The following is a 15857-nucleotide window of genomic DNA, read 5'->3' as shown; positions in this document are numbered from 1 at the left end:
GAAGAGAGAATAAGTTTGCTTTTATAATAAGTCATAATTTTCAGAAATGTCTCAAGACTATTTGGTTCTTGTTAAAGTAATACAATCCTGTATCTTAAAGATCTGTTCATTCTAAGATCTGGCAGGTTCTCAGGCTTTCACCAGGGACCATAGCTGCCACAGATTATGTGAAAACATTCATTTTCATCCCTCGTCCTGCAGAGGGAATCCCAAATAATCATTTGCTTGAGAAGAACATTTTTGAGTGGCAAAAAGCCATTAAATCCTACACACTGGTCCTCATGTCTCTGGCAGGACAGACTTTCACAGAGCCCGACTGGAAACAGAGACATAAATGTCAGCCTTGTTCTTAACTCACCTTTTGCCCTTTACGATACAAGACTCTCAGTGTTGGGAGGCTGTAGCGCAGTCACATTGCTCAGCAGTCTATTTAGTTCAGAAAGGCCACCACACTGTAAGACAGACCCCTGATCTCTACCTGCACACCCCCAACACATCAGGTCAAGTCTTTCTAATTTTCTACCCTTTTCTCTGTTCTGTTCTGTCTCCACAGATGCGTAGAAACAGAATCTTTGAAGAAAATGCAGTAGGTTTTTAACATTGATTACATTTTCTAATAATATAGATTTAATTATGTAGGATTCACCTGCTGAATGTGAAAATCATAAAATGAGTTTATGATGTGTGCAGCAAATGTGCTTTTTGTCTTTAAATCATGCAGAAGTTGTTTTATTGAGCTTCAAAACAACAGCCCACATTTTTAATTAATGTTTCCGACAAGCATCCATACTGTACATTTATCTCTAATATGATGTAATCATCAGATTACTATGGTAAAATAGGCAAATTAAGAAAAGTCTTACACACAGAGACACATGCACACTCTAACATCAGCATGTTATAGTTCCTTGTGTGAGATATGACAGATCCATGAAATAAATCTGATGGCTTTTATCTATCCAGTCTTTATCCTGGCTCTAGATGATGAAATCAGAAAAGGATTTAATGGTCTTAAGGAAAGAGGAGTAATAAATTCAGATGGAGCAGAAAAATGTGACACAAAAACTACATTTATACTGCATTACCACACACAATGCCTATCAAATATGACATGGCAGGTGGACAGAGAAGACAGGCGTATAACTGCTGCAAAGTGTCAATTTAGTTCATATGAGTGGAGGGGATAGAGAGGCAGTTGCCATGGCAGCCACTGAACTCAAGCAGGAAGCAGGTGCTTTTAGCATTTTTACAACCTGCAGCTGCCCTACGTGTGTGCGTGTACTGTATGTATGTGTGTGTGTGTGTGTGTGTGTGTGTGTGTGTGTGTTTCACATGGTTATACACCAGTGTGATTTGTGCTCAGCTGACATTAGGCAACTTCCTGGTACTCAAACCATCAGCAGGCCAGGCTGGTTACTTCCTCCAGCTCCAGGCTGTCATCTCACTAATGACAACCTGTTCTCCTGTTAATCAGAATCTGCTAGATCATATCTGGTCCTCATGATCAGGTACTTTTACCTGAGGCAACTGTTTTTGGACAGTATCAGTAAGTCAGAGGAATGTCCAGGAGATTGACAGTAAGAGGAATAGATTAGGGTGAAGGGCTGCAAGTCTTTTGGGATCTACAGCCGTATAAACTGTTTCCTAGTGGTTCTGGATCCAGGGATCATGTCTGTTCTAGGGCATAAATTGGACATTGTTCAACTTTCTGAAGGCGTCTGTCATTGACATCAGGGAACCCGCACATTTGAAACTGATCCTTCACCACGAGATCGAGACAGGAACACCACAGGACCTTATGTGGGTGGGATCCAACGATAGAAGTATTTCCATCCCCAAAAGTCTTTTCATGGAAAACGATAAGCCTCTTTTAAAGTTCAGTCTCCAAAATTGTATAACTTGCGCAATGAATCAAGATTACTGGAACTGGAACTGCTTCATCTTTTTCCGTTTGAAAGAGTCTTTAACTTCTCTGGCTTTTCAGAGCCAGCGTTCATCACTGACCCTGGGCTCCTATGGCTCACTGAAGAACAAAAACAACCTTCTTCAAGGACCACCCGCTCACATTTTTCCTTCATTTCTTCTTCTGTCAACTCTTACACAATCACATCCATGTTTTGGTCCCTATCTTTGGTTGTACCTTCATTCAGAGCCTGAGACCAGTGTTGTTATCTAGACCGCACCAGAAGTGACCAAGCTGAACAAGAGATCTGACATCTGTGAATAAAAAAACATGTCTGTGCTGAATCACTTTGGTTTTCATCTCTGTGGTGAAGTTCACTGCCAGGCCCGTGGGGAGCCATCAATGTAAATTTCTTCCAGCAGGTCTGCAAGCAGCTGCACACTCGTGCTGGCTCACCCTGTTCCCAGAGGGGATCTGCTGGTAGAGATCTGTTGACTGTGAAGATGTGGGGAGTCGAAGGAGAAGTCGGCCTCATGTTTTTCATTAGGGGCTCTGTGCTTCATGGCTCTGAACATTACCTTGTTGATAAAATCCATATGGAAAAGGTCCCATGGAGAAGGAGTTACCACCCTAATATACAGCTAACACATTTGTTGCGCTACTTAATCTTTCAGTTTTTTTTTAATTTTTAAATTAAAAAAAGTTAGCAAACTAAAGTAGAGAGAAAAATAGGACCTAAATTAGAGATTATCTGCAAGTGTGTACTCTTGGGGGAAGGACCACATGGAAACAAACCCAGTAGGAAGCTCGGCCTCAGCATCCCTCCCTACCTCTGTGCACCCATCCATCCCTCTGTGCACCCATCCATCCATCCATCCATCCATCCATCCATCCATCCATCCATCCATCCATCCATCCATCCATCCATCCCTCTGTGCACCCATCCCTCTGTGCATTCCTCCATCCACCCCTCTCTCACTCTGTGCATCCACCCATCAATCCCTCCATCCATCCATCATCCATCCATCCATCCATCCATCCACTCATCCATCCATCCATCCATCCATCCATCCATCCATCCATCCATCCATCCATCCATCCATCCATCCATCCATCCATCCATCACTTCCTCCCTCTATGAAGCCATCCACCCCTCTGTGCATCCATCCCTCTGTGCATCCATCCCTCTGTGCATCCATCCATCCATCCCTCTCTCACTCTGTGCATCCATCCATCCCTCCATCCATCAATCACTCCCTCCCTCTATGCATCCATCCCTTTGTGCATCCATCCCTCTGTGCGTCCCTCCATCCACCGCCCTCTCACTCTGTGCATCAATCCATCCATCCACCCCTCTATGCAACCATCCACCCCTCTATGCATCCATCCTTCCCGCCCTACATACATGCATGCATGCATCCATCCATCATCCATCCATCCATCCATCCATCCATCCCTCCATCCATCCATCCACCTGTGCATCCATCTATCCCTCCCTACATACATTAGATTAGATTAGATTCAACTTTATTGTTATTGCACATGTACAGGTACAGAGCAACAAAATGCAGTTTAGCATCTAACCAGAAGTGCAAAAGAAGCAGCAAGTGAGGATAATAACTTAATAAATACAGTATGGCGGTTATTTTACAATTGTTTACCGGGTTGTGCTATAAACATATTTTACAGATGGTGTTTACATTAAATGCCTTGGACTATAAGTGCAGGAGCTATTTAGCTATTTACATAAGATAGAGGAGATGTGCAAATTATAAATTACGTGTATACAGATGATAAAGTGCATGAGTGCGCAGGACAGGTTTAAACAGTAGCTACATTGGTTACTAAGCTAGTGAGTTGTTGTGTAAACTGCTGTAGTGTAGTGAGGTGTGGAGTGTGTAAGGGTCAGCAGGAGTTCAACAGGGACACCGCTCTGGGGAAGAAGCTGTTCCTCAGTCTACTGGTCCGAGTCCTGAGGGTTCTGTAGCGCCTCCCAGAGGGCAGGAGGGAAAATAGTCTGTGGGCGGGGTGGGAGGAGTCCTTGAGTATGCTGCGTGCTCGATGCAGGCAGCGCTTCCTCTGGACATCTCCGATGGCAGGGAGTGTAGTCCTTGTGATGCGTTGGGCAGTTTTCACCACCCTCTGCAAGGCCTTGTGCTCAGCGATAGTGCAGCTTCCATACCAGACTGACACGCAGTTGGTCAGGATGCTTTCTATCGCACAGCGATAGAAGTTCACCAGGACAGCCGAGGATAGCTGGTTCTTCCTCAGTGTCCTCAGGAAGAAGAGGCGCTGGTGAGCCTTCTTGATGATGCTGGAGGTGTTTGTGGTCCAGGACAGGTCCTCTGAGATGTGGGTCCCCAGGAACTTGAAGCTGGAGACACGCTCGACGGCCATCCCGTTGATGTGGATGGGGTCCTGTGTGCCTCCTCTTGCTTTCCTGAAGTCCACGATGAGCTCCTTGGTCTTGCTGGTGTTGAGGACCAAGTTATTGTTAGCGCACCATGTGGTCAGGCGCTCTACCTCCTCTCTGTAGGCTGTCTCGTCGTTGTTGCTGATGAGACCGATCACCGTTGTGTCGTCTGCAAACTTGATGATGGAGTTGGATCCATGTACAGGTCTGCAGTCGTGGGTGAATAGAGAGTAGAGGAACGGGCTCAGCACACAGCCTGGAACGGGCTCAGCACATACATACATCCATCCATCCATCCATCCATCCATCCATCCATCCACCTGTGCATCCATCGATCCCTCCATCCACCCATCCCTCCCTCCCTCCCTCTGTGCATCCCTCTGTCGTCACCATCTCACTGTTATTGATGAAGCCACCTCTTTATATGCTAATGTCTTTTACACCTAAGAGGCATCAGCCATGATCACACGTAGCCACAGTGGCAAAAGAAAGCTCTGTCTTAACCTCCTGCCAAACACATGCATTCATACATGCACTATTATGCACCTCAACACCCCCCACCCCATCACTGTCTCCCACCAACACTGCTAGGAAGATCCCATTAACACTGATGGAGATATGTATGCAGCTCACATCTGTCACACACTGCTGCCGTGGCAACACCAGCCGCCAAGGGAGGCCCACTTATGGTCATGCAATGGGATTTTTCTTTTCCAGGATAGCTCGCTACCTGTTTACAGAGAGACTTCCCCCTGGGGACGGACACCAGAGTAGTAATACTCCAGCATTTGATCTGATAAGCAAACTAATTACACACAAATTACTGGCTTTGGGTGAAAATTTCCTGCTGACTGGGATTAATTCAACCAGCAGCCCCATTCATTTTTGTGGGTTGGAAAGCCATCTAAAACACGAGCAGGTCTCTATAGCTCACATGATGGCCACATGCACAAATAATGACGGGGCTATTTCACTTGGCTCGGCCACAGGAAGCTTTGATCAAATTAGAGGGCTTTTTTAACTTCAATTTTTGCATTTCTTAGTTTAGGTTTATTCTAATTCGCTTTAGATTTGGAGAATTCTAATGATGCTTAACTTACAATAGAAACATCTCAGCAGCTTAAATGTAAAGATCTGTTAACTGTGCAGCAAAAGAGAAAATTTAGCCACATATAGGAGGAGTTTGGGAGCTCCAAGCAGCCATTTTTTAAAGAACACATTAACATTTAATAAATCTGGAATTTCCAGCAAGTTTTTCTGTGACTTAATGTTTAAAAAACATCTTTTGGTTTTACTGTAAAATCTCAACTGCAGCTAAATGTTTAACGAAACTACATACTATAAACGCTCAGCTGATTATTTGCTGGTGACTAAATAACACACACACACAGACACACACATGCACACACACAGCACACACACAGATACTGACCCAGTTTACTGAGCTGAATTGGATCGACCAAAAACAGATCACCCTGCATCCATTTATGTTTTTGGGGGGGTCTGAGGGATGAACGTACATGCACAGACGGACGCAGAGATGTGCGCACTATAAAGGAGAGGGAGCACTTAAGTGAGTGCAGCTGTGAAGCCAGATGTGCTTTTGGGTCCTGTGGTTACAAGTGTGTTCTCTTTGCGTGCATGGGTGCGCCTAAGCCGAAAAAACCTACTCGGTTCAGTCTAATCCCTCTCTTCCCTTTCCACGGTCATATTGGCAGGGGGCAGTGCTCCCTCGCTCTCTCTCTCCCCCTCTCTCTCTTTCTCTGTTTCTCTCTCCCTGCCCCTCCCTGTGTCTCCAGCTCACCCATTCACAACAGTAATCAAGCAACATAAGACCTTGAATTGAATTCAGTTTAACTGGAAAGATGTAATACTGTCATATATACAGGGATAAAATTAACTTTTAAAGAATGTGTTAAAGCAACCAAGTAAAGAAAAAATCTTCTTTCACTACAAATGAATGAAATGTAGCTAAAGACTGCTTCCAAAAATGAGCATGTGTGTGTGTGTGTGTGTGTGTGTGTGTGTGTGTGCGTGCGTGCGTGCGTGTGCGTGCGTGCATGCGTGTGCGCATCTGCATACTAACTATCTAAACTGCCCAGCAAGCAAAACTGAACCTACAAGTACACTTTAACCTAGACACACAAAAATATTCCGTAATTAATTGTGAAGGTCAACATTTGCATACAGTACAGTCATCTGTGCGCATACATGTCTGCATGCTTGCGTGTGTGCATGTGTATGTGTGTGTGTGTGTGTGTGTGTGTGTGTTAGGGTTGTATAAGTTTGTGGTTGATCTTTTTTATTCTTGCTGTGAAGGGTCACATATGTCTGCATCCTGTGGGAATAACATGGAATCTGTGTTGACAGCACAGCCGGACAGGGACACATGCGCGCACACACACACACACACACACACACACACACACACACACACACACACATACTCAGACACAGCATAAATGCTGCTCCGGCACATTTGGAGGAGAGGATGAAAAGGACAAGAAGATGAATTCAGTCTTTTTCTCCAAAAACTTGTAAGGTCAGGTGAAGAACCTCAGATACAACATAAGTTAACCTATAAAGATTCCAGCTCAGACAGTCTTTCCACTAACACAGCTAACTTCCCATGATATTGCTGATGGTATTTTCCTTTGGTCTCCTGTTTTGATTGAAATTCCCCTTCTGATCAGCGTTACATCACTGTCCATCTTTCTGCCCGCCATACCGTGTGACATCTGTGTTTTATTGTCTGCTGTTAAAGAGTTTTGAGACATTGAGCTGAACTCCTGCATTCAGATCTGAGCCTGTTTTGCTGTTCCTGTAGAGCCTGAGCTAAGCTCTCATGTGAGTCTGGAACCAGCTGTCTGACGGAAAGACGATAAAGGTGACGTGCCATTATGATTCAGAGCTAAAGCTCCTTCTCTCATAATGGTTTTTCCTTTTCACACTTCGAATTGTGTACATGTACAATGGTTACGGGAGTCTCCATCAACAGCTACTAATTAGTGCAGATTAACGTGTTACTGCAATTACATGATATAAGGTTGCAAAAACAAACAAAACAACAAAATGAGCCAAACTATTTTCCACCAAGAAGACTTCATTAATGACTGAGGAACAACGTAAAATGAGAACATGTGAGCATGCACTCATGGCATTGTGACCTCGCGTTTGTGTGTTCCACAAATCGTCTCTTTAGCCCCTGCATGTGCAGCCCTGTCCACTCCAGGGCTGCACAAAAGAGACGCTTCAATTAATCTAAACTACACACAGCCTCTCAAACACAACTCTAACATTTTAATTAGCGGCCAGCCCACCAACAGCCCCCATTAACCCAAACTGGCTCTCACAATTTAAGCTGTCATGTCTCAGAGCTAATAAGAAGCCCCCACATCTGTGTCTGACTGCATCTTGCTGATCCACTTTATTAATCTATTTGTGTTAAATGCACAATAATCTGTAACCAATTAGCTCTGGTTCTGTTGTCTGTTCCGGCTGCACTCAACTAACACTCAGTCAACTCTGACGATAGTTCCTGAAAATCAGTGCGTGGTAACTTTAAGTGCTGCTTCTCTTCCTTCTCTGTTTTTTGAAGCTAAATCTATGAAGCAGAACCTGCAATTGTTGCTGTTTACACAATGCTGTTAGTGAAGGATTTAATTCATTTATGAGCAGAGATATAACAGATATACAGTATGCAGAGCATTAGTTGGCCATCTATCATACGTTAGCTGTAAAAGCTCCAGGGCTGATGATGCATTAATTGACAATCATTGTAATAATAGAATTAGAATTGATCAAATGAATGACCCTTAAAGAAAAATGCATATAGATAAATAAATAACTCTGCCATGAAAGGGGGGTGAAAAAAAGCAGCAATCTATGTGGAATATGGATTCATGCCTGCACAAATGTTCAATGTCTTTCAGTAATCCATCATCTTAACCCTCCAGAAAATGGAAAAGCAATAGAGAATAAAATTCCATGCTAAAAAATCAAAATAACCCTGCATGCATCATCAATTATTTTCATTTTTGGCGTGGAGTCAGCAATTGATTAACAGCTTCAGATAAGATAATTATCATAAATCCCAGAGGCTGTTGGATCTGCTGTCTGCACCTGATCGAATGAGGTTGTGACAAATTACAGCACGCTTATGATTTATGAGAACAATAACTCCGACCGTACTGCAACACAGTAAGCAAGGGGACGCTGAGGAGCCCAGCATTTCATGAGCAACCAAGTTAATGTGTGTCACAGCCATAATGTCAGAGTTAATGAATGAACATTTATTTTCAGAAACAATGCAACTGGGCAGAAGTGGGCTGTGGGGAATAGAATCCCTCCCTGCCTTTAGGAGACATCAGAGGTGAGCTCATACCTTGCTGGAATAAGGTCCGGGGATGAGTAGTTTCAGGGCCTGTCTTTTAAGTTCTGTCAGTCTCGCATTGCAGTTTTCACACCATATCCCTCTTTCACTGCCAGGAGAGCTTCCACTGCCTGAGGCCGGCGATCCTGTCCCAAATCCAGGGGAGCCGCCTAGAGAACCGGGCGACTCGGTCCCAATCCCTGGAGAGATGGTCCCTGGTGATCCAGAGAAGGACCCTGGTGAGGAGATTCCGGAGCCCGGGGACGGGGTACCAGTGGAGCTTGGCATGGAGCCTGCTCCTTCTGGTGTGGGACGTGTGCTGGAGCGGGCGGTCTCCTCATAAGCCTTTCGGCACCATGTGTCCGGGAAAAAGGTGCCAGATTTGGTTGGAGAAGTGTCAGGAACCTTTGGGTGACAAAAGAGCCATTAATAAATATACTGAATCTTGAATAACTGAAGGTTTTTCATCTGTTACGCTTCTCTCTGGGTTGGTTTTACAAGCAGGAATGGAAAAAACATATTAATGTCAATGATGCAGCCTTTATACGCTTGTTGTTTGCTGCTTTTGGAGTGAATTGCACAACCAAGGTTTTATCTGAGTACACACATGTACAGAGTAGTAATGAAATAATGCTGAAGTCTTGTATCATGTTTTAAAGACCATAAACCATGGAGTCATGGGCTGAAAATCAATTCTGAGACCTCAAGGCAAATGGTAATAATCAGTCTTATTCTGTGAATAAGACTCTTTTTTAGATGTTGCACATAGGCAAATGACCACAAGCAGACAGTTAGGGAGGATATTCTTTTTTTAAATTAATGTAAAAATCTAAAATGCTGCCATTACTGCTGGAATACAATCAGGCCATACTGTGTGTAAAAATCCGTGATCACAGGCAGCCACTCGGGAACATCAAATGTGCCACAAGGATTTGGAAAATTAGATATTTTGCAGCCTGGTAAATGCAGCCGCTGAGAACAGGCTCACTGATGTGGTGCAGGCTTGGGGGGGGGGGGGGGGGGCGGTGGAGCTACTGTATTTCCACAGTGGTTCTACAAGTAAGCAATGAGAGGCTGAACGGTAGAACACAAAGTGGGTCTGATGTGGTTTATAATTGGATGAGATCGTCAGAGACACAGGTGCGTGTGCGACCTCAGTGGATCATAATAAAGATATGCGGGAGTTCTGGCAGTGAAAACGAATGACAGCGGTGATGCATGCGCAAAGCGATCAGTCAACACGGGGACGCAGGTCTGTAATGAAGCTTCACATTCACGGATGCCTGAGAAATGAAACGCTGATTAAACTGCCTGTGAGATGAACCGCGCATCACCGAGTGGATGATGCGATGGACTTTATATCTGACATTACATTACAGATGACAGAGGTGTGTCCAGCTCACTCAGATGAATAACCTACCCCATATTTTCGGCTCCGGCTGCTCACGGATCTCTCCTTGGTCCCCGACAGTGAAGTCATGTTGGAGGTGAGAGGGGAAAAAAACCTCTGCTGCTGTTTCACATTTAAAAAAAAGAGCTCAGGGGATCGATTTCAATTGACTACAATGCCTGTGCAGTTTGTTCCTCTCACTCTGCAGCTAAAAAAAAATAAAGTCACTTCCAAATTGACGTGGATACCAGCTACATCCTCACTCTTGTCTTCAAAAACACACACAAATCCCCCCCTGCGTGCCTTTCTTTGGAGCAGATCCTCCGCCTGACTTTGCAAGAGCCCCACAGAGACGAGGGTCTGGTCGCGGTGGAGCAGCAGACCGCTCCCTGTCAGCAGAGGCTGCTCTGCGCAGCACCGCTCCCGGCTGGCATCGCGCTCAGCCCTGCCTCTCTGCCATCAGCTCCGCGTCCGTGCAGGTAAAGCGGGACTAGCCCGGGGCGGGTCCAGCCTCAGGGGTCACAGGCTCACTGGTTTTGTTTGGACACGGTTTACGGGAGCAGACCACCGCAGAGGTGGACTCGGACTTTTATGCCGAAGTGCGTCTGACTTCCACAGGTTCCTCTCTCTGCTGGAACCAGCCCTCGACTGGACGAGCGCACATCTGGAGGAGGGCGGAACCATCCGGCCCCTTGTTATCCACAGGCCAATACACAACCAGAGGTGGCCCCTGAGTGACACCTACCTGATCTAATGCAGGCGGACATTTAGAGCTGCGGCTATTAAATTTGGACGAAGACGGGACTAATGTTTGCAATGTTTAAAGAAACTGTATAAATGATGCGAGTGCCGAGCAACATTTTAATTGCTAAATGTTGTTCAGGGTAGTGGAGCAAACCACATCAACTCCCCCAAGCACCAAATAATTAGCTTTAATTATATAACCTACTTTCCATTCTCGTGATCTTAGAAATAGTTATATAGGCTATATTTCCTTTAGTATCTTTGTGCTACATTCTGTATGTTGTGTTTATATTTAAGCTTATATAACTATATTTAATCATGTTAAAATACATTCTTTTGTTATTTTATTTTGTCACCTGTCTTCTTTCAAAATATTATTTATATTTCATGTATATTTTACATCCATGACAGAAAGTCCCATTATGTTTCTAATAAAATGTAAGTATTTACTGCGGGATTCCTGAACAAAATATTTCGATGGAAAGCGATATCCATATTCTATGAGTATATGTCTGTGTAAATGTAGTAACTAATGTTAATGTCTAGATGTCACCCAATTAAGAACCAATTAAGCAGTATTAGCATTTGCGTGGTTACATTTCGCCCCCTACTGTTGTTATGAAGTCAATGCAGACATTGCATTTTGTGACGGGTGGTTCTTCAACCATGGTTGCAACGCTGTAGCATATTCATTAGGTGTAAAAGATAACGTTGCACTGTATCTAGTAAATTATTGATAATATACAATGCATCACCAGATTAAGATTCTAGCATTGGTTGACATCCAATAACAACAAAAATCTATAGTAGTAGTAGTAGCTGTTGTAGTAGTGTCACCGCTACTACTGATGTCGTTGTTATAACAGTTATATAACAGAGTTAGAAAGTAATTGTCAACATATAAATATAATTATTTGGTTAACATCTGACGTTGTGAAGCAGAACTCGAAAATTGTAAGATTTAACCTGTAGACGTCCTCCTAAACACGAGGGGGCGATAGCGACGTCATCTACGCGTCCATCAACCAGTTAGCAGAAATGACAGAAGAGGTCCAAGAGGTCTTATTCTCCGTCTAAATGTAGACTGCACGCATTTTGAATGCATTAAATATCTCCTTAATATTTATCGTAGGCTTAAAATTATTTTTCCAGTTCAAGTATTAGTACAAAGGAATGCGTGAAGAGCCACCTGCGCGATCGCTTTACTTCCGCGGTGCGAGCTGCTAAGGTGGCACGATGTGTGTTGTTTTGATGAGATAATAGTCAAAGTTTATCAAACTATATCGTCTAATTCTGCTTTGAACGTCTGAATAGCCGGTAAGTCCCATGTTTCTGGTCGTGCAAGGTTTCTGTTTTAATGTGTTTGCGGTAACTGTTTTTATCGGGGTTTGTTTATTGCCTCTTACATTTACTGTTAAAGGTTGTTTTTCTTTTATAACTTACTTAAGTGCTATTTTTCCTCATGATAGTTTCAGACGGCTGCAAGTTACTCAGCAATGAAAGGTGACCCACTGTTCAAGTTTCTCAAGTCACTATCTCAACATTTAATTTCAGAACCAAAATGAGCGACTCTAAACGTTTGATTGAAAACTATCTTTTAGGCGGCTCGTTGAAAACTAGAAGTGGGATTTGTAGAAAGGCCCCAGCGGCAAAAAACGCACCAGACGTTCGCAGAAACCCAGAAGTGAATGGTTTGCCTGATTGTGCAATGGTTAACCAGCTGTCTGCGAGTCCTTTATTAAGTACGCCAAAAAGAAGCAGGAGAATCCAACAGAGAGAAGCCGGACTGACCTCCACACCAGTAAAGAGCTTTCCTGATGTCTTTAGCAACATTGCTGAAACCCTCTCTGGACCCAACCCAGTGGAGTTGGAATATACTGAACACAGCACTCAGTCAAAGGTGACATTTTGAATTTAGATTTTTTTTGTTTTGTTTTCCTGTTAGAACAGTCAGTTCCAAGGTCTCCCTTCAATATCTGTTGTGTTGTAGCCATCAGATTTGGATTCAGCATGCACCAAATCAGTGTGGCGTGGCAGACATTCACGGACTCTCACTTCAAAACTGAAACAAAGACAGAGAAAGAACAAAACAAAGGCATGCAGGAAGAACAGCAGCCTATCAGACACGCCTTCTTACGACAACCAGGAAAAAAACACAGGTGCTACCAGTGCAGAGCCTGAGAAATATAGTAGAAGAAAATCTGATCTGAAGATTCCTGAAGAAGGTAGTCCTTTGTTAGCACCTGCATCAGCCAAATTGACATTTGTATTTATTTTAAACACTTTTAGGCATTTGTGAGTAATAATTTTTTTTATTCTTTATTACCTTTCCTGCTCCACCCAATACACACCGGCCTAAAGACTCCCCACTGTCCTCATCGCTGTCCATGCAGCTGAGCCATCAAGAGGAGCAACTTCATACTTCAGACCTCAACTGTGATGAAGATGAGAAACAAGATGAGGAGGATGAAGATCTACCAAGTTTCTTAGAGAATGAGAGAAGTAGAAGATTTATACCTTGATAAAGCTGGACTTGTAGTTTTTAGTCCACCTGCTGCATATTTTAGGTGGCTTATGTTTGTCTTTCAGAACCGACACCAATCAGACAAGGCATGTTTGTGTGGTACAAACTGAGGAAATTTCCATTCTGGCCTTCGTGGGTGAGTGCAACAGCCTTCATTTCATCTCTTGCCATTCATTCCTTTGTATCGGCTACAAAGATTTTGTTCCTCTTTCGTCTTTTTAACTCTGTTTTATTGCTCAGGTCAAAAGTGTGAACCATAAGCAGAAAAAGGCCAGCGTCTTGTTCATCGACAACCCAAAGATTTACACAAGAAAAGGGTAAAGATTAAAAAGGATTTTCCTGTACAACCACCTTCATTTTTTACACCTTAAGAACAGTTGACTGGTTCACAGCTAGAATAGTAACTGTTGACTTTATGATCATATAACAATTTTATTTTATTGCTTTTTACTGTATAGCACTTTGCTCAACCTTGGTTGTTTTCAGTTTGCTTGTCAAATAAATAATTCCATATCTGATCTGTGAATAACTGACACATTTTCCCGTATCTCTGTTAATGAAGGTTTGCTGTGGCTCTGAAGGCCCTGAAGCCTTTTGACTGTGAGGAGTTTCAGGACCTGGAGGTAGGCATCACTTCTTAATTACTACATGACACTTTGGAAAGCTGGTTTTGTATTTTCCTGCCACCTTGATCTACCCCTCACATTTTTCTACTTAGAGTCAAGCCAAAGAAAACTACCAGGATATAATTGTGTGGTCATTGGAGCTCATATCAGACTATAGAATGAGGATTGGTAAGTATTACGCATCCAGTGTATCTCTGGATAGAAATAAACCTTTCTGTGACAAAGACATTAATGGTTTGATTTCATGCCAATTGATTAAAAGAGCTGATTAAAATTTTATCTATGTTATCTAGCATGCCGCTCTTTTTCTGGATCCTTCATTGAATACTGTGCTCATGACATGAGTAAGTCTGACTATGAAGCAGTGATTAATATACCACTTCTACTAGGTCCTGAAAATGAACTTTCTAGCTATTTCTTCAACCGTTTTAGGCCATCCAGTCATGAAGACATTCCCACAGGGTGTCTCAGTGAGTCCAACTGTCACCAGTAATGAGGCGATCGAGCCGCTGAGTCGTGAAGGAGAGGACAAGATAAGCGAACCGCAGGAGGACACGAGCAGGACTCAGAAGAGGCTGCTGCCTGACCGGAGTCACGCTGCCCACGACCGCGCTAATGAGAAGCTTGTAAATTTCATTGTGAAGCAGCGCATGGCTGAAGAACGACTTCTGGTAGGATACACACGAGACCAAAGTTCTTGAAGTTGCTCTTACAAGTTGACTGCACACAATGATAGTGTTAATGATGATGTTTCCACTGTAGGCTGTGATCCATGGGCACCAGCAGTCCAGTTGGTACCAGCACTTTCAGAAGGCAAGAGGAAGACGGGTCGTGAACACATACCTGGAAGATCAAAAGCAGCTGGACGAGGTCTACTGCTACCTAAATGAGCTCTACACCACTGCTGCCGCCACCACCTCCAGCCTTAGGAAGTTGAAATTTATTGATCTTGTTACCTTCATTCTAGATGTGCTTCTTCCAGAGGTGAGCATCTCTATTTTATTTTTAAAAGTTGCAAATTGTCTTCCTTTGTGCCCTTTTGTTACTCCTTCTCCCATAAAGGCAATCATCTCCGCAATCGCCGGAGTGGACAAAATCTCACTTCAGAAGGCAGAGGAAAAGTTCCTAAGAGGACGATCTATCAGTGCCAGGTATGAGTTGCGCCTATAGGAAAGCTTTACTGTATATCCTCATAACCAGGGATGTTTCTGTTGAATTTCAGAGAAAGTCAAGAATTAAATGTGATGATTGAGCGCTACATGCAGTCAAAATAACTGCCTCCACCAGGACTTTCCCTATCTCGAACATTCTGTCATGCTGTTGGGAAGAAGTGGATGAATTTTGTGATTGTGTTTTTTTTTAAGTTTTCTATTGGCAGCAATTATTTACCTTCATATGTCATGAATTATATCAGATTTCTTCTTTTTTTAAAATATTTTGTCAGTTTATTGTTAGTCATGTACAAGTTCTTGAAATGTATAAATGTACACTAAAGAAATAATATAAGTTTGCTTTTATACCTGGTTTTCAATACCCTCTGCAGACTGTGTGTGTGTTTAACAAATTAATCATAATTGAGGTATTGAAACTGCATTAGAATAGTTTAATATCAGCATTTTACATCGTCATGGCTGGAAAGCAATTCAATCACGAGGACACAGCGACTAGTGTGGGATGAAGAAATTATTAGACAATAAGCTTTCTCTGCATATTATTTTATCAATATCACAATGTCTATGTTATTGTGCTAATCAATTATTGCTGCTAACAAACTGCTGTAAAAGCATTTTTTATAAAGTCATTTTTCCAGACTGAAATCTGTTTTATTAACACATTACCATTTTTTTTCTAGCTGCTTAAATATGTTATATCAAATATGAACAAG

General features: G+C 43.0%; 2 protein-coding genes and 1 long non-coding RNA gene across 8 annotated transcripts in view; 2 read left to right on the top strand and 1 right to left on the bottom strand.

The window, feature by feature from the left end:
• The window catches only part of kif26ba (kinesin family member 26Ba), a 52311-nt gene extending 41913 nt beyond the window's left edge, over nucleotides 1–10398 (bottom strand). For all 5 annotated transcript variants that reach the window (XM_029845909.1, XM_029845906.1, XM_029845907.1 and 2 more), the window contains exons 1-2: nucleotides 10109–10398; nucleotides 8701–9093 (exon numbers count right to left, since the gene is read on the bottom strand). In XM_029845909.1, the coding sequence (XP_029701769.1) occupies nucleotides 8701–9093; nucleotides 10109–10168 (453 nt within the window). In that variant the 5' untranslated portion in view covers nucleotides 10169–10398. The remainder of the gene's footprint in view (nucleotides 1–8700; nucleotides 9094–10108) is intronic.
• Nucleotides 9806–10536, top strand: LOC115251947 (uncharacterized). The gene is made up of 3 exons (XR_003890429.1): nucleotides 9806–9940; nucleotides 10068–10175; nucleotides 10397–10536. It is a non-coding gene; the product is annotated as an uncharacterized lncRNA (long non-coding RNA).
• Nucleotides 10537–11819: 1283 nt separating this feature from the next.
• On the top strand, nucleotides 11820–15783 carry LOC105417238 (PWWP domain-containing DNA repair factor 3A-like). Of its 2 annotated transcripts, XM_011609678.2 has the most exons (14): nucleotides 11821–12139; nucleotides 12292–12325; nucleotides 12424–12722; nucleotides 12813–13047; nucleotides 13184–13324; nucleotides 13412–13482; nucleotides 13587–13663; nucleotides 13909–13969; nucleotides 14065–14140; nucleotides 14266–14316; nucleotides 14405–14643; nucleotides 14735–14956; nucleotides 15035–15123; nucleotides 15195–15783. In XM_011609678.2, exons 2-14 carry the CDS (start codon nucleotides 12319–12321, stop codon nucleotides 15244–15246), a joined length of 1620 nt encoding a protein of 539 aa, XP_011607980.2. In that variant the 5' UTR covers nucleotides 11821–12139; nucleotides 12292–12318; the 3' UTR covers nucleotides 15247–15783. The 2 variants fall into 2 exon arrangements, with proteins under 2 accessions (XP_029701742.1, XP_011607980.2); XM_029845882.1 differs by having other exon boundaries at nucleotides 11820–12139; nucleotides 14735–15123.
• Nucleotides 15784–15857: the final 74 nt, after the last annotated feature.

Source organism: Takifugu rubripes, chromosome 13 (genome assembly GCF_901000725.2).
Source record: "Takifugu rubripes chromosome 13, fTakRub1.2, whole genome shotgun sequence".
NCBI classification, from domain to species: Eukaryota; Metazoa; Chordata; class Actinopteri; order Tetraodontiformes; family Tetraodontidae; genus Takifugu; species Takifugu rubripes.
The sequence above is the reverse complement of the archived record's forward strand: the minus strand, read 5'-3'. Positions and strand labels throughout refer to the sequence as shown.